This window comes from Ammodytes marinus, assembly GCF_949987685.1.
Source record: "Ammodytes marinus genome assembly, chromosome: 20".
Lineage (NCBI taxonomy): Eukaryota > Metazoa > Chordata > Actinopteri > Uranoscopiformes > Ammodytidae > Ammodytes > Ammodytes marinus.
In genome coordinates, this window is record NC_137224.1 from 2,449,707 (window position 1) to 2,474,887 (window position 25,181).

Here is a 25,181-nt window from a genome sequence, read left to right on the forward strand (position 1 = left end):
CGTTGAACATCATTCACAAAACTAAAAAATGTAATCTCAGCTTGTTATGTTAATTCATTCTGATGAAATATAGGCCTATAATAGTCATGCTTTTTTGGCGTTGTTAATAATATATATATATTTTTTTTCATTACTACATCAAACGTATTTGCTAGTAAAAAAAAAATAATAATAATGAAGCAAAAAAAAAAAAAAAAAACAGACAAATAGGCCGACATTTTAAAAATGTGATAAATATTTTTGGTCACAAAAAACAAAAACATTACGTAATCAATCAGTTACGTCAACATGTCTTTCAGTGTAAACATACCTTGTTGCCACGGTAACAACAACACTAGCACCAGAGTTGAGCCATGGCCGCGTCTTCACACAGAGGCAGAAGCGTTTCGGCCAAATCCTGGGAGAACCGAGAGTCTGAGGAGGAGGAGGAGGATGGACACGGCGGCGTCAAACTGTTCGACGTGTATTACGGGAAAATGAGAGAGGTTTGTGTCAAAGTAAAACTATGACCGTTAACGACGTGAGTTAACGTAACCGACTGTCCCATTCAAACGAAGGGAGAACACTTTAAATAGAAGGCCAAATATGAATTGATCACTTCACATCAAACTCTTATTTCATCAATGTCTGTCTATCTGTCTATCTATCTATCTATCCATCTATCCATCTATCCATCTATCTATCTATCTATCTATCTATCTATCTATCTATCTATCTATCTATCTATCTATCTATCTATCTATCTATCTATCTATCTATCTATCTATCTATCTATCTATCTATCTATCTAGATTCTAGGCTATACATTTAATTCTATTCAATGGCATGAAGTTTCCAAAAAAAATATTTTGCAAAATCATCAACATTGGAAAGTAGGCTACACATTAATCAGTGACATAAATATGTAACACATTCAGATTAAAGGCTATCTATACATCTCAAATGTAATGTGTTGACGATTAGAAGTACAAAAGTATTTGCACCAAAATATAGGCAACTAAAAGTAGTAGGCCTACTCAATGTTATACTTTTTAAAAGGATGTATTATAAGTATTGATTCATTGACACTTTTACACTTTACCACATCTTCATCCATTGTACAATATTTCACCCTGAAATGTAATGCAGTCGAAATACAAAACAAAGTAGAGTAGCCTGTGAATAACAGCAGCTTTAGATCAAATTGCAAAAGTGCATAATCCAAATGTTATGTCCTCTGTCGTCCCCACATGTAGGCTACTGTTCCTCTCTTCCTATTGGTCGTCCCATAACCTGATATACAGGCTGTCCTGGCCTGTGATTGGCTAATGGGTTTATATCATTGTAAATGCAGCAGCAGGCACTTTATAGCATCAAGGGAACAATTAGGTTTCTAGGATATTGGCTTTTCTAAACACTGAGGAGGACACACAGCTCTGCCAAGGCTGTGGCTTCACACACTGACTGACTGACTGACTTATTCTCACACAAACACACACGCACACACGCACGCACGCACTCACTCACTCACTCACTCACTCACTCACTCACTCACTCACTCACTCACTCACTCACTCACTCACTCACTCACTCACTCACTCACTCACTCACTCACTCACACACACACACACACACACACACACACACACACACACACACACACACACACACACACACACACACACACACACACTCACTTTCTTTAAAGATACTAAGATGGAATACTTGGAAATTGACTCTGACTCGGAGCGAAACATTGGAGAAGTAATAGAAACTGGGACTAGTTTATTTCACCAGCTTATGGCACAAAGGACGGATGTGGAAGAAGAAATGGTTCGTATCATCATATCTATTTATGTATTATATATAATATATATTATTACTATTTTTTCAAAATTATATCTATAGCTTATTCTTTTTTGTATGGTACTGATATGAGCTGGGGGAAGCGATATTTAGTTATGTTTTATGTTCACAGGTGCACAAGCAAATCACAAATTATAAATCTTGAATCTCCCTTTGTTGTTCAAGAATTCTGCATGTTTTTAGGACTATACTGTTCTTACTGTTTTTTGTATGCTTTATTGATAGTGTAGAGACAGAGTTGAAATGGGGCAGAGAGGGGAGTGACATGCAGAGAACGACCGCGGGCTGGAATCGAACCCGGGTCCGCTGCTGGCCGAGGCCCATGGGGGGGGGGGGGGGGGGGGACGCCCTACCAACTGAGCTATGGGGGTTCTTACTGTTTTTTAAGACTATTTCCTTTTCTTCTTGTCTCCTCTTGTCTGCAGAAGGTGGTTCTTCAGCGGTTGATAGTAGTCAGTCGTCTCTCTCCGCGTCTTAGCGACAGGAGACAACTGGGAGGTGAGCCAGCAACCACCTGTTTAAATGATTTATTTCTCATTCGCTTTTCTAATGTGTATTCTATACTTGGATGTATTTTAATCTTGCCGCTGTAAAGCACTTTGAATGGCCTTGTGTCTGAATTGTGCTATAGAAATAAACTTGCCTTGCCTTGCCTTAGAGCCACACAGGCTGAGAGCACAACATATCTCACTATCCTAGTTAATAACAATGATAAGGAATAGCTATAGACAAGATCCCTTTTGTTTGAATCAATGACATAATCACCTTAAAACAAGTACATTTAGATTGTGTTGAGGGGAAATAAAGATATGTGCTATCTTGTAACTATAAAGTGGTTAAATATATAATATAATATGGTAGGTAAAATATTGTTGGAACAGACTGAAAAACAGCTTCTTCCCAAGAGCTGTTTGCCTTAGGCCTAAAATCATGACGGACAGATTTCTATGATGACTATTTATTTATTATTACCTATTAATGCCTTTTAAATGCTTCTACTTGGAGTGGTGCTGCAAACAAAGATGTGATTGTGTTTCATATGCATTAACTAAACAAAAGAAGAAGAATTGGAACAATTTTCCGCAACATACATTTCCAAAAACATGCAGCGGTTGCCATCACAACAGACAAGAAAGCTTGTCTTGTTTCCCTTTGTTGAGGTGTTTTTTTACAGATTTCACACTTTGACGTGAATGACTCTGCAGGACGTCCTTGTTGTAGAGTTTTTTGTTGTTTTGTTTGTGGTTGCTACTCAGTTTGCTAACTCTTTGACAACACATTAGAATAGAAAGCCCACAGTGAAAATCTCTTGGAAATGCTTTGAAGTATGTTTTCCAAAACTACTGGCCAGTCAAAACCCCATTGTAGAATATTGAAAGATACTTTAAGTGGAAAGAAATAAGTAATAAGTAATCAGTAAATATGTGCTTTATGCCATGAAGTAAATCCTAACAATAAAAAATCTAAAAATAGTAATTTAAGAAGTAAATAAGTATGAGCATTATACTACAATATGAACCCAATGTAAGTAAGTAAGTGTTTCATTTTCTGCCTTCAATGAACTGACACGCTGTTCTATTCTATATTCTATACTTGATGTATTTTAATCTTGATGTATTTCATGCCCCTGTAAAGCACTTTGAATGGCCTTGTGTGTGAATTGTGCTATAGAAATACACTTGCCTTGCCTATTGTTTTCTTTTTGTTTCCATGCAGCTCACTATGAAAAGCTCCACTTTGAGTTAAGCAAACATTACATCTGGGATCACATGACTGGCCTGCTGTTGATCTACCCAACCCACCTGCTGCATGTCATCGAAGTAAGTTTTCACTGAGACATTTTGCTCTTTGTAAATACAGCTCTGGAAAAAAATTAAGAGACCACTCCAAATGTTCAGTGTCTCTTGTTTGACTATTTATAGGCATATGTTTGAGTAGAATGAACATTTTGGTTTTATTCTATAAACTACTGACAACATTTCTACCAAATTCCAATGAGTTTTTTTTTGTCATTAAAGAGCATTTTCAATAAGTTATGTAGAGATGAAGATTTAAGAAAAATCCAGACTGGTCTCTTAATTATTTCCATTGGAGCTGTATATAGAAAGTGTCAAATCAAAATGGAACCTCAATACAGGTCACTATACTGAGCAGGAGTGAGGTAGACATGACAGGGTTGACCTGATAGCTTTCAAAATGAGACTAAAATGTCTGTGGTGAAAGTTTGAAACGTGAGACACAGAGACGGTGCACTCCAAGATTGTCTGTGTGTCTCTGTTGCAGTCGACGCGGGAGGTTCTGGTTTCCGTTTTGAAAGACATGCAACAGCAGCCGGGCTGGTAAGGAGGCTTTCTATACTGATGATGAAGTGACATTGATGTTCTGTTCATTGCCTCTTAAACCTGCACTGTGTAGAATTTTGGGTTTTATTTCTTAGCAGATTTTGTAGAAAGTAATTATAATATCCATAAGTACATTTAATTTAGTGCATAATAGCTCAAATTTTTTTTTAGAATTATTTATTTTTCCCTTAGAAAGGGTCTCATATATGTCCATATTTCTGCATATTTTGGACCAAGGCCTAGTGCCGCCATCTTTTGAAAGTGTCATAGTTGGAATGTCATCAGGTGCATTGTTTAAAATTTAGAATTGTTCTTGTCCTTGAAGGCCACTGTAGCTTCTGTTATTATTCGAAAGGGTTGGGGTTACCCAGGGAGCGTTGCATTCTAGAACTTTGTAGAACTTTCTTGATGATGTCATATTACACACTGCACCTTTAAACATCCTACAAGGAAATGTTCAATGTTCTTTAAAACCTCAATAAACATATTATCAACAAAAAAAAAAATTATTGAAAATTTACAAAATAATCAGATTATGCTATTAAAAGCTTTGGGATCATGAAGACAATTTTTTTTTTTGTTCACCTGCCGACTTCAAAGATGACATATTTAGATGGCGGATTAAACAGGATCATTCTAGTTTTGATAAATGGCTACTGTTTAGTAGAATTTAATATTTACCTGAATTATATTTACTGGATAATTACTGTATCATAATTATCCAGAATTTGCTGTCTTCCTACTTCATTTCTGTTTTCTTGTATTTTCACCTATATCGTCCTTCCATATCAGCCTGTTATTGTGACGATGTGTATGAATCTATAAAGTGTATTGTGTCCGTCCCTCTTTAGTTCTCTGCTGGAAGCTCCTAAGGTCGTGTTCCTGGCAAACGACACTCAGAGCAGAATGTTTCCGCAGTGGAGCTACAAGGTTTGTTTTTATCTTTACTCCTTACTATTATAATTTATTATTACTTATTATAATTTTAGTCTTACCGGTATATCACTTTATTTAAATTTCAATCAAATCAAATCCATATACTTGATGTCGCATGAATATGACACACACAAAAAATATGTTTGAGTGTATGCTGCAACTCTCAGTTCTTTTAAATCGAGTCTGAAGACTTTTTTGTTTCCATTTTAACCTGCAATTTTTATTTTATTTGCTTCTTTTATTCGCTTTTAAGTGTTTTCTAATGTGTTTTATGTATTCTAATCTTGCCCCTGTAAAGCACTTTGAGTGGCCTTGTGTCTGAATTGTGCTATATAGATAAACTTGCCTTGCCTTGCCTATTGCAGGTGCTGCCGGCAGACCAGTGTATCGGAGACTCAAAGGCTTCTGATGTCGAAGAAGAGAACACAGACTCTCTGGTTTGCTCCGTACTGTCAGCTCTACACAAACTGGAGGAAAAGCTGGATATAACCAAGGTGTGTTCACTTTGGGTGTGTGTGTGTGTGTGTGTGTGTGTGTGTGTGTGTGTGTGTGTGTGTGTGTGTGTGTGTGTGTGTGTGTGTGTGTGTGTGTGTTTGGGTTTTATTGCTTCACGTGTTGTGTTTAATGTGCTTAATGTAATGGTTTTATTGTAAAGTGTCTTTGAGAACCTGCAAAATTCCTATATAAATACAGTGTATTATTATTACGTTATGGATTGATACATACATGTTTTATTTATTTTGTTATATTTACTTTATTAATTTAATGTTTTTTGTTATTTAAAAAAAAATTTAATACTGAGATTTATTAATAATGATTTTAGCCTATATTAGTATTATGAGTAAATTAAAAAAATATGCAAGACATTTTATAATTTATTGGTATATTTGATTTAAACCCGTGAGTTTTATTTTGAAGACCTTACAAAATTATCCTGTAAATCAGAGGTAGCTTTCCAAATATGAATATTATCTCTGTGCCTGTCCGATGTGTTTTAAAGGCTGATCCTGGGTCAGTGTTGGATGGCAGTCCGGAGCTGATTGTGCCTCCGGAGGTTCTAGAAAGTCTTCTGACTCGAGACGAACTGCAGACGCCTCAACAACACCTGCAGCTCTACCACTCTCCACTCAACATCAGCCTGGAGTCTGGTAGGAGAGGCTGCTACATGTCTGTTGATTGACTTTTGTTAAAGATTATTTTTGGCATTTTCAAGCTTTATTTGATAGTACAGAGTTGAAATGGGGAGACAGAGAGAGTACAGTTCTGCCTACAGTATTAGATCCCAATGTCGGCGTGCTTTTGTACGTTAATTTGCTTTGTTATGATATATATATTTTTTTTCTACGTTTTTTTTTGGCATTTTCAAGCTTTATTAGACAGTACATAGTTGAAATGGGGAGACAGAGAGAGAGGGGGAGGGGGGGATGACATGCAGTAAAGGTCCACGGGTCGGATTTGAACCCGTGACCACTGCAACAAAGGCCAGAGCCAATATGGTGTGTGCTCTCTGGTTTATAGGGTTTAAAGGTGGAGTCAGTGATTCTGGAGACACCCGTTGTGAAAAGCACTTTTTGTCCAAATCAGTGAATATCTCGCCACAATCCGCTACCTGTCTGTACTGTGTGTGCGCTGGAAAAACAAATCCAGTTTAATACACAGCCTAGGCTCTGTAAACGGGCATGCTGCTAGCTACTATGGTTTCCCTTGTTTACATACCAGTTTACAGAGCCTAGGCTATGTATCAGATTTCATTTCCAGCGCACATACAATACGGAAAGGCAGCGGATAGTGAGGAGATATTCACTGATTTTCTACAAAAAGTGATTTTGACAACAAGCGTTCTCCAGAATCACTGACTCCACCTTTAAGATGCATGTGCTTAGTGGCATTTCATCTGAGTTACTACACATTCATTTATGTGATAAACAAGTAATTGATATGAAATGCAAAAGGCAAAAAACATAAACGTTGTATATTCTGATCACTCAATAGGACAAGTTATCCGAAGCAGCTTCCTCACCACAGTTTAACTTTGTGGACAAAAGATCGAAGGTAAGGAATTCATCTAATCTCTAAATTCCCCCCAAAATTGATAGTGGTATTTAGCCATTTAGATAGCCTTGGATTTACTTGGTCAGGTTTTAAGATAGCCGTCCCCCCCAACACATTTAATATGAGTTTTGTGGAGCTCACAGCATTAAAAAAAATCCATATTATTGCATCAGGCACAGCAGCATTTAGGGGCCAATGTTAAACGCTTTACTGTGGTTTTCATACAGCATGGTTGCTTGCCTTCACACAGGTCTGTACGCCAGGTGCATTGCAGTGCTGTCACTACAAAACCTTGATTTATCGCGCTGTTCAAAAATGTAATGAAATGTTTTATGCCTCTGCAGAATGTGTTTGGCCTTCACTAAAAGCACCGAGGATGATACTGAGACAAGGAGAGAGAAATCATCACTGCAATCCAACCAGACATTTAATACACTACGGCACTTTACCGGGTTTTTCTTTTGATCCCTATCTGTTTATTGTGGTTTTTTAAAATGATGTAATACTTTAAAGCTATAGTGCGTAACTTTTTCATATAAAATGAATGTCGGTTAGATTTAATCCATTGCTAAATGAGTTGACATAATGTGGATTTTAAGACGATCAGCTCCACAAAACTCTCTTTGTGTTTCTCAGTATGGCAGCGTTTACAAACTGGTGTTGCAACCCACCATACACTGGTGCAGGAGCTCAAGAAAAATCCCCAAGAAGAGCCCAAGAAATGTTTCAGTTGTTGATTCTACTGCTAAGAAAAAACCTGGACGTACAGCAGAAGGTATAAAAATCCATGCGTGATCAAAGGATGCTTACCTCATGTGTTGTTGGTAATTACTCAGAATTCCTCATGGGGGGCGACTATCTATACTATCTATGGGGGCGACAGAAGTTACTCACTATAGCTTTAAAATGACAAAAAGCGACAAAGAATCAAGTGTAATATAAAAAAAAACATTTCTTTTTAATAGTTTCAACATTCGGATGAGTTTTAATTTTTATTCTTTATATCACTGTACACTGTGTTCCACTTGGTGACCGGAGGGAGATAGAATGTCCAAAAAAAAACAAAAAAAAAAAACAGAAAAAAGGCATTTCCTCTTTTTACGCCAAAACTGTTAAAGAGTCCACGGTATGCATCTCTACAGTTCAGACACAAGGAGCTTTTTAAAGTCCAAAAAGATTCCTTGATCACTTCTTACAGTATGTGTTGTGTTCCCTTTTTTTATTTTGGCTTCCCGATACTTGGAACTTAAACCTAACGCAAGAAAAATAATAACAAAAACAGAGATGATGATTGGAGATGTATGTACTTGCAATTTGCGGCATCATGCACCACACAGTGTAAATCTACAAACTAAAACACTAAAACTCGTATGCAGTGCATTTTTGTCTTGCCTCGCGTGTCAAGTCATTTTTTAAAAGACTTCATACCTTTTAAAAACCCCAGTTATTTATGAGCACACAAAGTACCTGACAGAGGTCATGTGCTTTCCTTGATACATGGATACAAATTTATATTGATGCGACATTTGAAAAACAAAGTAAACAAACAATAAAATCAAGATTGTTTCAAATTGGCAGAATCGATGGATAGGAAAAAAAATTATTAAAAAAAAAAAAATTATCAAGGGTACAGCTCTGAATTCTTCTTCTTCTTATATAAAGTTCAATCTATTCACTTATAAAAAATAAATACAAGCACATTTATCATTTATATATATAATAGGACCAAAGAGATGAGACGTAGTTCATAGGCCAGATGGGTAAAAAGCATGCGACTGAGTTTCACACACAGGACAATGTCGAATCAAACTTTCCAAAAAAACGTCCCCTTCCCCCAATAACTTGCTCATAACACACTTCTTCTTTTTATTATTAAATACCCCCTAACCAACTTTTTTTTTTACTTGAGACAATGTCCACAACACACACACACACACACACACACACACACACACACGACTGCCTTTATCATGAGCGCTAAGGTGAACTTGCACCAGTACATTCAACCTATTCAAGTAAAAAAAAAAAAAAAAAAAAAAAAAAAAAGGCCTTAAGTATGTTAGTGCCTGCAAAAGCTGTAATACTGGAAACTGTCTCTGTTTTCATTCTGCTTGTCATTGATAGTTATTGTTAATAAAGTTGCATTTGTATTTGATGGATCCCGTATGTACATTACAAGCCTATGTAATCCCCAAACCCTTTTGAGTACAAAACGAACAGCGGCACATTTTTAACACGTAAATCCAGACACAGACACAGACGGACCATTCACCTCAACACAGCCAACAAATTACAATAACTCTTTTTAGAAAACTTTTGTTTGCGGACAGCATTTTTAAGTTTTAATTTAAATATTAAAATTATAAATACTAGCGATAGCATTTAATGCTGTGGTGGTTTTTTAAACTCAGCTGGAGGACCGGATTGGATTGTTGTCAGGTTGAAAGTTAGTAGAATTATTTTAAATTTTTTTGTTTTGTTTTGAAAGTGATGTTTTTTAAGGCAAAAATGCCGAACATTTTCCTGTTTTAGCTCCTATATTGTGAGGATTTACTGTTTTTATTTGCTTTTTGCAAGAGTAATTATAATTTTTACTTAGTTAATTGGACAAAATAAGCCTTTTAATGGCATTCTTGATACTTTTATAATTCATTCAAAGGTTAGTTTAAAGTCCTAAATTGTAAGAAAAGTCCAATTCTTCATTTTGAACAGCTTTTGACATTGCTGTTTCACATTTTTCCAGTGATAATATAGATCTTATATATAATACGGGGGACATAGCTGTGTTATGAAACTGAGGAGATTTATAATTGGCTGTTTCAGAGTCATTATCAAAGACAGATATGCAGATGCAGTTTCCTTGCCAAGACTCTCTTAACCTCTTAAACCCGCCAGGATACTGCTATTGAATCCAGCACTACAGCTGCTGGTCATTTAGACAAACATTGTGCAAAACACCACAGAAAATGATTTTACATTCTTGACAATACCCCAACATTTTCAAAGAAAAATATCAAAATATGCCAGTTTGAGCCTGTGAGAACGTGTATAAAAATGATGGGTCTTGATCTTAAATTGTCCACTAACTGTTTACGTAGCATTGTGTAGCTGCGACAAGCATTATACAGGATAAAAATGCAATATTGTTTTAACATTGTGGATGTTTTTTTTATTTTCTGACTGTAAAAGCTCAGGGTTCAAGAGGTTAATTCTTAAGTCGGCAACGCAAGCACTATATCACTATTATTTAGAAAAATCTACAAACTAGATTTTTACGTTGAGCCTACAGTGTCAGAGCTACTGTACTGTGTTAAGATCTTACTGTGCGAAGTCTATTTGATGTTATTTTTGTGTGAATGTGGCATCGTTGTGCTCGAAACCAGCAACATTTATAATATTATATGTACATTTTAATGCTATAATGTCCACCGCGATTTTTATTTTTCAATACAGCATTTAATATATATATATCTATTTATATATATATTTAAATTTCTCCCCCGGTCAGTATATACATATATACAGAGGCGTCAGTATATATACAAAAGTCCTGTGAATAAAGAAAAGTGTATGGCAGAGCAGCACAGTCACTTAGAGGCCATGTTTTTATGTGTGTAGTCGATGGATACAGTATGGAAAAAAATCGTACAAATCCGGATAGGCCACGACTTAACCCACCACAAGGCAAATGAACTGCTGCTCCTGCCGTTTATATATACGCAAACCTCGTTGATCCAGTTTTATTTTTAGATTTTTCAAGTTTTCGTCTTTTCAAACTGAACTTCTGCTGATTCCTGATTTTTTTTTATTATTTTTTTTCCATGCGACAACAAGGAAAAAAAAATCTGGTCCCTTAAATTGAATACTTTTTTTTTTTTTTTCGTTTTTCTTTATACTTTGCATGTAGTGGGAACAATCAATCACACCTCCTCCTCAACACCTAGTAAAAAGTATTCAGAAATATATCTGTATAAATACTCTCATCAAAATAAACATGTACACATTATCTTTGCACTTTGCACCTCTTGGTTTTCACTGATACGGACCAAAAATATTATCGGACGGATTCCCATTAACTGTGGCTGAAACTGAAATAGTCAGAAGAATAGTATTCTTATTTGCTTGGGGTTGTTCTTGTATTTTTGACAAAATCGCAACTTTTTTTCTGGTTTCGTGACTGTCTCAGTTATGATATGATATGAAAGGTTTGCTGTTTATACCTCAGGTTAAGAGGAAAAAAATCTTATACCTGCACAATCTCACTCGGTTGAGCCACGGATGAACCTCGAACTTCAACTGAAATTACATCTTACTCGCAGTAAAATTAAATTCCCATGCGACTTAAAGGAATACTTTAAAACTCTATAAAATCGCTATTATAATATAATGAATTAGGTTTTTCTTCCCTCAGTCTTCCCTTGGTCTTCCCTTGGCCCAGCTGTCCTGTTAATCCTTACCCTACATTTTCCCATGTGTGATGTCACACATGGGAAAATGTAGGGTTATAGACAGTGAGACCATAAAACACTCTTTCTGCCTTTGCTCAGGCTAGGATGAACCGATTTCTAAAATGTTTGCACATTTATACTACATAGGATCTCAGAGTTCAATACACCTTCATATTCCCACCAGGTGAAGTAGGTATTTAAGCTCAAAACTCTTCTATTTCGTACCTTTCATAAACTATATGTCATCTATATTCAACAGCTCCCTGACAAAATCAACTTCATTCTATCTGGAGGAATTCTTTATCCTATAGCTCACCTGTAGATTCAAAATATGCTCTGACTTGACTTATAATGTTATTTGTTTTATATATTTCTGTAAAATGTACAGTATAAACAATAAATATTCAGTGATTGATATCCTGATTGAATGGCATGTTAATACAGAGAAGAGTGTGATTGGGATTGTTCTTTGTTATTTTGCCTAAATGTCTAAAACATGCATTCTTCCACAACACCAACAGTGCAACATCACATACTACAATTACCACAAACACACACACACACACACACACACACACACGTTTGTACGGCTATACTTGTGAGGACATTCATTAACATAATGCATTCTCTAGCAACTCACCCTAGCATTAACCCATCAAAACTAAATGCCCAACCCTTACACTAACCCTAACATAAACCTAATTCATACCTGAACCTTAAAACCTAGTGTTAACCCTCAAACAGCTCCTTTAAAGGCCTGTCCCAAAGTGACAACCGGCCAATATGTCTTCACTTTCTAAAAATGTCCTCACTCCGATGGTTAAAAGCTCAAACTGGTCCTCACAAAGATACCTGTACAAGTACACACACACACACACACACACACTTTCCAAAAACGACAATACTAGCACTGTCACAGTGAACACTCGGGCTGGACAGAAACATTTGGGGGTTGTTGCCACCGCATGCTAGAGCAAGGCAATTTTAACATTACACCCCTAAGGAGTGACAGAGATGAAATTGAGATGGGATATATCATATAACACATTGAAAAAAGCCTAATAGTTTTGCCAGGACGGACTTATTGACGGACGGACAGTACTGTGTTGGTTGTTCTATCTTCATTCTTCTATAGCAGCAGCCTGTTCCCAGTCTCGCGTGTGTAATGTTCAAAAGGCAATATTGCAAGTGAATCAAATAAGGCAGAAAAACAAAGAAATATACATTAAATAACATTAAAAAAAAGAAATACATGTTTCAAGCGAAAATAAAAATCGTCAACAATGTTATGTCTGATAGAAAGTCCCCATGCCAACAAACTCATGAGAATTATCAAACCGTATTTTTTCCCCTCGATATTTTTCTAGAAGAGCTTGTTTTCACCATAGACTGTATAGGTTTTAACACGTCGACTGTTTTTGCATTGATGAGATGATATCCATTGTGAGTATTGCCCATGAAGTAATCCAGTTGTAGACTCGAAATTTCAATAGTATGAATGAATGGCGGGTGCAGCATTGGTGTTGAGTTGTATTTCCTTTTAAAAATCAGCCAGCGTTGTAGTTTGGGACGGTAGTGTGGCTCAGATGGTAGAGCGGGTCGGCCAATGATCGAAGGGTTGGCGGTTAGATTCCCGCCCTGCCGCTTGTGTCATGGTTGTTGTGTCCTTGGGCAAGACACTTCACCCACCTTGCCTTGCTTTGAGTGCCTAGAAAAGCGCTTTATAAATCCAATCCATTATTATTATTAATTTGGGACGGTAGTGGTATTGAAGGGGTAATTTAGACTCAGTGACGTCATAGCACTGTACTCTCTGACTCTTCTTCGGACTCTGTTGCTCTGTTGTTGTTGCTGTTTTCGCCGGTGGAGATCGACTCGTGCAGTGCCACTGAGTTCCTGTAGGGGGCGATGTGGGGCAGGTCAAAGATTCCCATGTCCAGGTCCAGGTCTATGAAGGGGATGTCCAGGTTACACAGAGCTTCTGGTAATGCAGGGCAGAAATACACAGGCAGAGTGAGAATTATAAATATACTGATGTTTGTTTTTTTTTCGCTTAAAGGTCGAGTCAGTGATTCTGGAGAACGCTTGTTGTCAAAATCGCTTTTTTTTTGTCAAAATTAAGTGAATATCTCACAGTACGGATAGTGGAGCGGCTAAGTGCTTATTTTCATCAGAATCTTTCAGCTGATGATGCCAGCGTGACAATTGGCATGAGCATGAGTCTCCATGGGTCACTTGACAAGAAAATTGTCCGAGACATTTGAAATTGTGAATTTGAAAATATCTCATAGAAATGTATTGTTTTTTTTTTTTATAATTTTTTTTTTTTTCATTTTTTATCTTGGACAATTTTCTTGTCAAGTAACCCATGGAGACTGCTCGTGCCAATTTTCACGCTTGTATCACAAATTGAAATATTGTAGCACTTATCCGCTCCACTGAGACAGGTAGCGGAGCAGATCATGAGGAGATATTTGACCAAAAGTGATTTTGACGACAGGCATTCCCCAGAATCACTGACTCCACCTTTAATCTTCCATCAAATACTGTTTTAATGGGTCGTAGAGTGAAAACAGATCATTCGTTGAAGCTGGATGATGATACACACAGCATGTTGGGTCATCAATCATAACATAAGATATAACCATAGTAACAGTCACAGTGCAACAACACGTGTGATGGAGGAGTGGACACTGCACAGACAGAACAGTGTGCTGGTTGAGTGACAGCAGCGGTGGGTTTGAGGCACGTTAACGTTGTGGAGTGGAGAGGGGAACACTGTAGAAATGAAAAAGTTAGGAGGACTTGAACTGTCATCACTAGATTTTTGCGAAATTAAAACTGCGTATATTTGAGCCAGATATATACAGTACAGCTCTGGAAAACATTAAAGCTCCCATATTATACACTTTTCGGTACTATTATACACCATATTATATGGTCTTAGTGGTCACTAATACGTTTTTCTTTAATTGTTTGCTGAAAAAAACTTTCAGATAATTTATTGTACTATGCTGAAGTTCAGCTAATCTCACAATGGCCTATTTTTTAAAAAGAGCTGCAGCTCCCCTCGTAAATATACAATCTTTGCGCTGCCCCCGCCCCCTGTCTGGAAGCGAAGCCAGATACGCCTTGCCCTCTGTCTGTCAGGGCCGTGGACCAATAAGAAATAGGGGTGTGGGCTGCACAGTGGAAGCTTCTGGCTTTCCAGTTTGTGAGGTCAGAAAAGGGGAAAATTCTGACTGGAGTATATTGGGTGGGGGAGGGGTGGTGGTTTCAGAAAGGGGGATTGTGAGAAAAGGAGAGTGATATTTTTAAAAATATTTTGGCAGTCTCTAGGCACACTGTGGACCCATGGATATGTTAGAACACATTTAAAAAGTGCATTTAGCATAATATGTGACCTTTAAGAGACCACTCCAAATATTCAATATCTCTCGTTTTACTATTTATAGGTTTATGTTTGAGTAAAATGAATAAATAAATAAATAAATTAATATATTCTTTAAACTACTGACAACATTTCTACCAAATTGCCCCCACAAATATTGTAATTAAGAGCATCTTAATTAAGTAATGTAGAGATGAAGATTTAAGAAAAATCCAGACTGCTCTCTTAATTTTTTCCAGAGCTGTGTTTTCATAACATACGAATGATACTGTACATTATCTCAACTAAAGCAAATTTAAATAGTTGCCTCAATGTAGACAATTTTCCTTAAAAAGTAGGAATATAAGTGTTACCCTCAAAAGCTCAAAAAAATCTAGTGAAGAAAGTTGCCTAGTGAATCTAGTGAAGAAAGTTTTGACAGTGGGGTGGGGTGGGGGTGGGGGGTGGGGGTGGGGGGGTTGGGAGGGATGGGGGCAGCCGGAGCAGGACGTGAGTTAAGGGGGGTGAGTGTATCCTGAAGGCATCAGCCCTGGGTGTGTTTAGGCTGGACGGTCCCATGTAAGCCATGCATTGCGTCAGTCACAGCCACCATGCACAGGCCAACAGGATGGGGTACAGGTGGGCTGCATGTGGGTTCATACACGATGAGGAGTCACTTAAACATGGATGTCCTTAAAGGTGCAGGCAGCAATTCTGGAGAAAACTTCATGTCAAACTCAGTGAATATCTGTGTGCGCTGAATAATAATCCAGTGTTAATACACAGCCCAGGTTTTGTAAACTAGCACTGTTGCTAGCTATACCGTCGAGCCCCTCTGTTACCCTTTGTTTACAGAGCCTGGGCTGTGTATTAACACCAAATGTTCAGCTCCGAAACAGTACAGACAGGTAGCACGGATCATGAGGAGATATTCACTGATTTTGACAACAAGCGTTCTCCAGAATGGCTGCCTGCACCTTTAAGGGATGGCTCTATATTAGGGTGAAGCTGCCGTAGAGAGAAAGGGATTTCAGATGGAAAAAAAAAAGATCTGGTCCAAATGAAGAGTCTGCCGGCAGCCTCACCCTACTGTGAGCTGGCTGTGTGTCCGGGACCAGATGGCAGGAGGGGTGTGTGTGTGTGTGTGTGTGTACGTGTGTGTGTGTGTGTGTGTGTGTGTGTGTGTGTGTGTGTGTGTGTGTGTGTGTGTGTGTGTGTGTGTGTGTGTGTGTGTGTGTGTGTGTGTGTGTGTGTGTGTGAGTGAGAGTGAGTGAGTGTGTGTGTGTGTGTGTATGTGTGTGTGTGTGTCTTTGTGCGTGTGTGTGTGTGTGTGTGTGTGTGTGTGTGTGTGTGTGTGTGTGTGTGTGTGTGCGTGTGTGTATTTGGATGTGTGTGTGTGGAGGGGGGGTGGTTACAGGGGCTTTAGCACAGGAACTCCCGCTTACCCTAAAAGTCTCTCTCACACATAGAACACACTCAAGCTCTCGGCTCATACCGCTGTAAGTGAGACAATGAGAGCAGTCGAAAAGAGGGGGGGAAAATATTAGACGATAAAACATAGTTAGAACCTTAGAAAACCTTAGAAACTACAGTGTGATATTGAAGAAAATCAATAGATAATATATTAGTCCATATGTTACACTCCACTACATCCATGACTATAATATGTGTTGCTTTACTTGCTGTTGATTATTTATATCTGGAGACTAGCTGGTAATCAGTGGCTAAAAGTAATCAGTCGTTAATCGTGTCAAATAATAAACATGGTGGAATAAAAAACTATTTTCTTAACTAAACTAATGGGTAATTAATAGCTAAGTTTAGTATCAAAAAAAGCACCCACTAAAATATAGCCTAAGTTTAGTAACCAAAATACTCTTAAAAACAGTCCATTCAAAGTGTACACATGAAAAAGTTAGTCAGCTATTATTCTACACTCCTTACCCGTTGACAAGCTCTCTCCGGGAGACAAACCATCCAGGAGCCCCGGCGAATGCTCCAGAGGTTGGGGGCTAGTGCCGGGCGTGCTGGGGGGCTGAGGAGGAGGCAAACTGGGCCTCGAGCGCGGCGGTTTGGGGGTGGGTCTCTTGGTGAGTGTTCCAGCCAGAGAGGGAGGGGAGGAGAGAGAAGGGGTGCTGGATATCTGGATCTGAACGGGGGATCCGATGGTAGCGTAGCCCTGGGGGTAGCTGAAGCCGTATGGGGAGGGCGTGCTAGGCGGGGTGGGGGATAGGCTAACGGGAGAGGGCTGGCCCGTAGACTGGTCTGACATGGGAGCGCTCGGGCAGTAAGGGACTTTAGGAGGGATAGGGGCCAGCTTCTTTGCTGCAGAGGGACAGAGAAGGGAAACATAGATATGTGGTATGTATATAATATTACGAATCAGAAATTATTAACCTATTTTGCGAGAAGAATTATAACAGAAAGCAAAAAGGCTGCTTAGGTTATGGATTTTTTAATATATTTTTTTATGTTTATTGGTTTTCAGACAAATAAGGTTTATAGATAAGTTAACTGAACATAACCTTCTTTTATAAATTGGACAAAAAGGAGAAGAAAAAAAATGAATGAAAATATAAATTGATAGGGTCTGAAAATGTAATTACACAACAAATAAATAGGTATTTATTTACAGATACATGAATATATACAGCATCCTCCGGTCACCCCTAGGGGATGCTGTTGTCCTACCAACACTGTTGCTGCAAGGGACTGTTGAGGATATTTTAAGCGTTAGGCAGGTATCAGAATACAATAAAAGGTTTATCAATCTTATTTTTTCAGGAATGTACAAAATGATAATTCCGTTGCCTTTAAATGATTATTATTTTATTTATTAATATTAATTTTACTTATTATAGGCCTATGTTCATTTATTATTATTATTATTTTTTTTTAGAAAATGACATGTTGAACCAATGCTAAATGCCTCTTCACCACATGTATGCATTATCTCTCCTTTTAGTCATGTAACAGAATAAAATAAAAGGGATATCATAGCTGAAGAAATCATGTTTTTATCAGTATGTTACAGTGATACAATGATAATTCCTTGTCTTTTGAATGTATTCTTTATTTTATTTCAATGACATGTTCAGACCAATGCCAAATACATTTCATTTTATTTATTAACTAAACCTTGTCTGTTTGCATCTGTATATTTCTCCTATACAGCCACCTTTAACAGCCATCATCTCAACATTAGATTTTTTCCCCCAATACTCTGAACCAAAAATCTCAACTTCTAAAGCACTTACATCAACTAAACTTTCCAAAATCATTCTTAGCACTTTTCTGAAGGTTATTACAAAAGGATTTGTTCATATGTTGTTAATTATCCCCAGCCCTGTGCATTACTAATTCCTTTGCCCTTACATTATTATTATTTTATTCATTAATATTAATATTATTTATTATATATATATAATTTTTTTGAAAATTACATGTTGAACCAATGCTAAATGCCTCTTCACCACATGTACAGCTCTAGAAAAAATTAAGAGACCACTCCAAATATTCAGTGTCTCTTATTTTACTATTTATAGGCATTTGTTTGAGTAGAATGAACATTTTGATTTTATAATATAAACTACTGCTACTAAAAATATTGTCATTTAGAGCATTTTCAATAAGTAATGTAGAGATGAAGTTTGATAGAAGAAATATAGACTGCTCTCTTAATTTTTTTCGGGGGCTGTATTTCTTACCTCTCCTCAGGGTGAGTGGGCTGTGGTCTGCGTGCTGTGTCTGTCCAGAGCTCAGTGTTCCCTGGATCTGTCCGATGACCGGAGACAGCTCCTTGTTCTTCAGGCTGCTGGGGAGAACACACAGGGAAACACACACACACGGAATCACCAGCTGATGTTTATTACTATCATATTCCATCATGTGGCAAAACCGTGTACATTTCTTGGCATATTAATAAATAAATAAATAATAATAATAATAATAATAATAATAATAATAATAATAATAATAATAATAATAATAATAATAATAATAATAATAATAATAATAATAATAATAATAATAATAATAATAATAATAATAATAATAATAATAATAATAAATTCAAAGCACCTATATTTCAGTGTTAAAATTCCTGAGTGACCAATGCCACAGAAAGTCATCAGCCCTGCTTTCCAAATAACATACTCTTTCTTTTTACTTTTTTACATACTACAGCTGATCATAAAAAGTACGTAGTTAGCATGTAGCAGGCATACAATCGGGACATACTTTTACTTATTGATTTCATCATAACATTGCTCCTTGAACTTGCCCTTTGCTTATATGTATATCCATCACATTTCACATGGAGGCACAGTCAATTTGAACTGAAAGTAACTTCCGGTTTGCAGTGGATTGTGGGTCAGAATCGTCCAAAAAGCTGCTGATTTCCACACTAAAAAATCCCAACCGGATGTAGTAGGCCACCTGGGTATTTTTCAGCATGCTGCATCTGACCACATGTATTGGGGACATCCCTAAATCCTTTTTCTACCATATTAGATATCAGAGAAGTATGAGGTATTGAAACCCAGCCCTAGTCTATATAGCACTGCAGCAGAAGCAGTTATAAAGTCCCAAATAACCCCTCACGGCTTAATGGATTTCCTTAGTTTTACAAGCGCAGTGCGGACAGAATGCCAATGTGAAGGGGGGCTTGAAGGTCGAAATGTAACCAGGTTATAGTCTCAGCCCGCTCTCACACTCAGGAGATGAGCTATGGCATGAAATGGATGGTTGAAGCTATGGGTATTAAAGTGGGGGTTGAGAAATACCCGTGAGCATCTTTGGGATTTCTTCATATGTCAACGATAATATGGCATTAAGGCGAGACACAGCACTGGTCAATTTTGAAATTTTTGTCTATGTTTTCTTTCATACTAGTATAAATATAGGTTCCAGAATGTAAATGTAGGTGTTTCTTTGACTGAACCTTGTCTGTTTGTGTCTGTATATTTCTCCTATACAACCATCTTTAACCGCCATTATCTCAACATTAGTTTCTTTCAATACTCTGAAGGTTACTTCAGAAGGTGATGTTAATTGTCTGATTTATGATACATTTTGTTCTTAAATACATGCAGACAATCCTATGTACAGGCATTTTGAATTACTGTACATAGTGTTTAGTATACGTATATCATTTTATTAATCTGTTCTGTAAAAGATTTGGACACCAATGTTATAAAAATTAAATAAAGATGTAAAATCTAGATTTTAGTTTTTTTAAAGAGTCAGTTATCAACTGGTAAGATATCATGATGATATCTATGAGATAAAAAATGTTACCCTATTTTTCTACAGTGTCTCACCTTAACTAGCTGTGTTCTTTTACTTACAACAACCATATGTTTTACATACAAAAAGAATCACCATTGTGTTTTTTTAGAACATTTTCAAGGTCTGATTTTGCACTTTACCACTCGTTATGATGATATCTATGAGATAAAAAAATAACCCTATTGAGATGCAGTGTCTCACCTTCACTAGCTGTGTTTTTTAACAACCATTATTTTGTGTTTTTTAGTAGGCTACATTTTGAAGGTCTGATTTTGCACTGTGTTAGACTGGGGCCCACTGGTATGACTCATTATCGCCCACTGTTCATAATGGTATGCAGCCAGCAGCCAGCAGCAGTGAAAAGCTTTTGAATTTCCTTTGTTGCCTGGCAACCGTGTTCCGGAATACCCTGGCAAAATGGAAACGTATATGGATCGCATTCGTGGCTTTTTAAATTAAAGATGAAGAAAGAATGAATGAATGACAAATGGTATTCTTAAAGAGCAGCGTTTTCCACCATGACTGACGGTTCCAATAACCACGGGGGTAAATAATAAGGTTGGGAGCATTTTTCATATCAAATCGTCGCAATTTTCTATTCTTATTACTCTTATTTTAGCCCCCCCCTTTCATGCCTCTTTCTCTACGTGTGTGTGTGAGTTGGGTTGGGAGTACACTGAAGACATTTTCAAGGCAAACTGTCTTCACAACATTTTTGAGTTTGGAGGCGTCCATTTGAGACGATACATTTTCTTTTGTTGAGATCATTCATCATTCATATGTTGTATCTTCAAGTTCTGAGTTCTACATACTTAGAATTCCAAGAAGCAACTGTTGGCAATTTTTTTATTTTTTTTTCAGTGTTTTCAGGTTTTGTTTGTTATCTGTATGACGAGAATTGGTTGGCAGTGGCACAACTGTTGCTTGAAATTCTAAATATGCAGAATTAAAAATTTGAACTTGAATGTATAGATAAGAAAGATACATTTTCATAACATATGAATTATCTCAACAAAAGATAAAGAGTATTCTCAAATGGAGGCAGTTTTTCTTAAAGAGTTTTACTTTTAGCATCAAATCTCAAAATCTAGTGCAGAAAGTTACCTTAAAAAATTGCAGTCATCCCAACTTTTTCATTTCTACAGTGTGCGAACATTGGTCCATCATGGTGACTGTATTTACCTATTCATCTTGGTTCCTCTCTCGCGGCTACAAGCACAGGCTGCCCACGGAGGGGGGGCGGAGAGAGGGGTGTTGGGGGGTTTGGGGGCGCCCGGGAACAAATCATGACGGGTGACAACAAGCGGAGGTTTGATATAAAGGGTGTTGGAAGAGCCATTCGATTCGGGTTGGGCCGCATGCGAAACGTCGGAGAGGGAAGCTTGTTTAGGCAGGTGCAAGGTGCTAGGTTTGGGGTTTGAGTTGACGTCAAGCGGGCAGAAGTTAAGCGGGGGTGGTGGGCTGGGACCGTGTCGAAATGGTGGAGGTGGCGGGGGAGGGGACGGACCGGGGGGGATTATAGACTCGGGGTTAGGGGCTACGGGACGCTGAAACGGAGATGTGCGGGCGTAGGAATGGTTAAAGTGCTGGTGGTGGTTGATATTGGGGTTATTTATAGGGTGATTAGGGTGAGAGAAGGAAGAGCAAGAGGAGGAAGAGGAGGAGGAAGAGTAGTAGGGGTAAGGGGGGGGCAGCCTCTCCTCCTCGGGGGAGGGGTACGCATAACAGGCCTCCGACCAAGTGGACGATGACTGGGCATCATCCGAGCTGCAATGATAAACATATCACAGGTCCACGGGGGACGGGGGATTTATTTATTAAGCTGGTTTTGTCATCTAAAGGTTAAAAAAACGATGTTAAAGCTATAGTGTGTAACTTGTTTCCCCTCATGGGGGAAACAACAGAAGTTACGCACGATAGCTTTAAAGTGGATAAAATTCATTGTCTTGAGGTGAGGAGCAGTGGGATTGGGATGTGCTGATTATTTGGAAGTTTAAGTTTTGTCCATCAGGTGATTAAAGGAGGAGTCAGTGATTCTGGAGAATGCTTCTTGTCAAATCAGTGAATATCTCCAGACAATCCGTTATCTTTCCATACTGTGTGTACGCTGAAAGAAAATATAGTGTTAATACACAGTCTAGGCTCTGTAAACGGGGATGTTGCTAGCTACATTGGGCCCCTTTGTTGACATACCCTTTGTTGACATACCAGTTTACAGAGCCTAGGTCATGTATCAACGCCCGATTTTCAGTGCACACACAGTACAGACAGCAGGTAGCGTACCATGAGGATGTATTCACTGATTTTGAAAAAGGTGATTTTGACAACAGGCGTTCTCCAGAATCACTGACTGCACCTTTAAATATCGTATCAGGGAGAAGAAAGGACTCCAGGGGGAAACTGCATGGAGGAAATAAAGAATTGGTGCTCGGGGAATATCACTTTTGGGGGTCTCAAATCACAGACATGGAATAGAACAGAAAAGTCAGTCACCTCATCCATTGCAGCGCCTTGCGACAATGGACTGTTATGCTGTTAATGATGCTCGGACTAATGGCAGAAAACAAAACAGATTTATGAACCATGCACATGCAGCAAAGATGAACCATTTCTACTGGAATATGGATGATTTATTTTTATTTTTTTTTCACTTTATTGATCCTGGTTTGAAATTTTGAATCGGTCGATCTTTCCAACTTTACCGCGGTCTTGATCTGTCTTATGTTGTCTATTCTAAAAATTTGCATAATAAAAGTGCTTAATAAAAAAAAAAAACTCCTAATTTCTCGGAACATTAAAAAAACTCGAAGAAGCATTTACAAAGGATTGAATTTTGACACAGCGTGGTTCACATGGAGGTGACAAGGTGACAGAGTTTTGTTGTGGAAACAGCAAGAGACTTGAAGACGTGGGTAAAGAGCAGACAGCACTAGTCAAGCAAGGCCGCACCACAGCCTAGAATTGTTGTGTTGGAAACAGACATCAGAAAACGTGGGTAAGGAGTTGGTCTGGTGTCAGTTGCAGGACGGAGAAGCAAACGCATTGATGGGTGGGAGCGGGCAGCAGCATTTGGGAATTTGTGTGTGTAGGGTACAGTATGTAGGAGTGATACTATTTCATACACACTACGTCTATGAAGTATATCCATCTATCAGTCTATGGAGTCTGGTATTATCTATAAAACTCTAGTCTAGTAGTATATGGAGTATATAAAGCTCTGGAAAAAAATAAGTCTGGATTTTTCTTAAATCTTTATTTCTACATTACTTATTGAAAATGCTCTAAATGACAATGTTATTGGGGTGAATTTGGTAGAAATGTTTTCAGTAGTTTATATTACAAAACCAAAATGTTCATTCTACTCAAACATATGCCTCTAAAGTGTAAAACGAGAGACACTGAACATTTGGAGTGGTCTCTTAATTTTTTCCACAGCTGTATCTATATATATATATCTGTGTCTCTTTATCTGTCTATGGAGTGATACAGTAGGACAACAGTAGTACAGAATAGGATGGTTGGGGAGGGGGGGGGGGTCACCAAAGCCTTACCTTGCCCTGTCACTGGCAGTGGGAGGAGGGGTGGGGGAGGGGGAGGCACAGAAGTCCCCCGGAGACTCGGGATAGGCCCCGTCGTTGGTGGGAGTGTTTGCGATGTGAACGCTCGGCGGAGTGGACGAACTTTTACGCGCAGAAGAAGAAGAAGAAGTGGAGCCTCTGTGAGACACCCAGGAAGGCTCCATCACCCGCACACCCATACTGCACAGAGGGAGGAAAGATAGGATAGAAAGGTCATGGGAAGGTGTGTGTGTGGGAGGGTGTGTGTGTGTGTGTGTGTGTGTGTGTGTGTGTGTTACCCATACTGCAAAGGGGGAGGAAAGATACACAGGCTGTCTTATGTGTGTGTGTGTGTGTGTGTGAGGGGGGGGGGGTGCATGTGTGTGTTACCCATACTGCACAGAGGGAAGAAAGATACACAGTCGGTCATAGAGAGGGAGGGGTGTGTGTGTGTGTGTGTGTGTGTGTGTGTGTGTGTGTGTGTGTGTGTGTGTGTTTTGTAAATGGAGTCATGATTGTTCACATGTATGAGGTTCAGAAATGTTTGTGTACGTGTGTGCAAGGTCAAGTGTTGTTGGATCAATGAGAGAGTGTGTGTGTGTGTGTGTGCGTGCCTGCATGCATGTGTGTTTGTGTGTGTGTGTGTGTGTGTGTGTGTGTGTGCTTGCTTGCGTGTGTTTGTGAGTGTTTATCTCCCTTGTACATCGCTATACAAGCTTCTAAGGTCAATGTACTCCACCCACGCATGCCATGTTTGGGTCCATGCAACAACATACAACAACATATTATCCACACAGTTTCTTAAATGTAATAATACACCTTGTTATGACCCATTCTCCGTAAGATGATAATGTATGAGGGAGGGGATGGTTTGATAACTGCACCAAATATTATATAAAATAAATAACTAAACGGACCAGTTTTAACATTTAAGGAAACACCCCTTATTCACTCTCTTGACGGACTCTTCCATTCAAAATTAAGTCACAGCCAGCTAACCTTGCTGGGACAAAATCTGCAAACCTTCCACCTCTAACATCAGAATCAAAATCAGCATCAAAATCGCTTTAATTCGCCAAACGCATCAATGGACACACAGGAATTTGACTTGGCATCCAGCGCTTAACACAAAACTAGACATAGACACAGACAGTCAAATGTGCATAGCTCTAGAAGACATAGATATTAAAAAACTGACTCACTTTATATTGGTTGGTGACAGCGTGAAGGTATTCTATGTTGATAAGGAATTCTTCACCCATACAGAACCGCCGTCATATCATTATAAAATCGATATTCTAATATAAATGAATGAGGTTTTTCTTCCCTCAGTCTTCCCTCA

General features: G+C 38.3%; 2 protein-coding genes across 2 annotated transcripts in view; one reads left to right on the forward strand and one right to left on the reverse strand.

The window, feature by feature from the left end:
• Positions 1–353: 353 nt before the first annotated feature.
• On the forward strand, positions 354–6,303 carry tex47 (testis expressed 47; the record flags this gene model as incomplete). The annotated part of the gene is made up of 7 exons (XM_080049595.1): positions 354–485; positions 2,271–2,343; positions 3,562–3,665; positions 4,129–4,184; positions 5,039–5,117; positions 5,489–5,617; positions 6,124–6,303. 7 exons carry the CDS (start codon positions 354–356, stop codon positions 6,301–6,303), a joined length of 753 nt encoding a protein of 250 aa, XP_079905721.1.
• A 6,342-nt stretch (positions 6,304–12,645) lies between these two features.
• Positions 12,646–25,181, reverse strand: part of LOC307267328 (rho GTPase-activating protein 44-like) — a 93,672-nt gene continuing 81,136 nt past the window's right edge. Inside the window, exons 18-22 of the mRNA XM_080049620.1 lie at positions 23,834–24,040; positions 21,465–22,049; positions 18,701–18,807; positions 16,938–17,318; positions 12,646–13,604 (exon numbers count right to left, since the gene is read on the reverse strand). Of these exons, the coding sequence (XP_079905746.1) occupies positions 13,420–13,604; positions 16,938–17,318; positions 18,701–18,807; positions 21,465–22,049; positions 23,834–24,040 (1,465 nt within the window). The 3' untranslated portion in view covers positions 12,646–13,419. The remainder of the gene's footprint in view (positions 13,605–16,937; positions 17,319–18,700; positions 18,808–21,464; positions 22,050–23,833; positions 24,041–25,181) is intronic.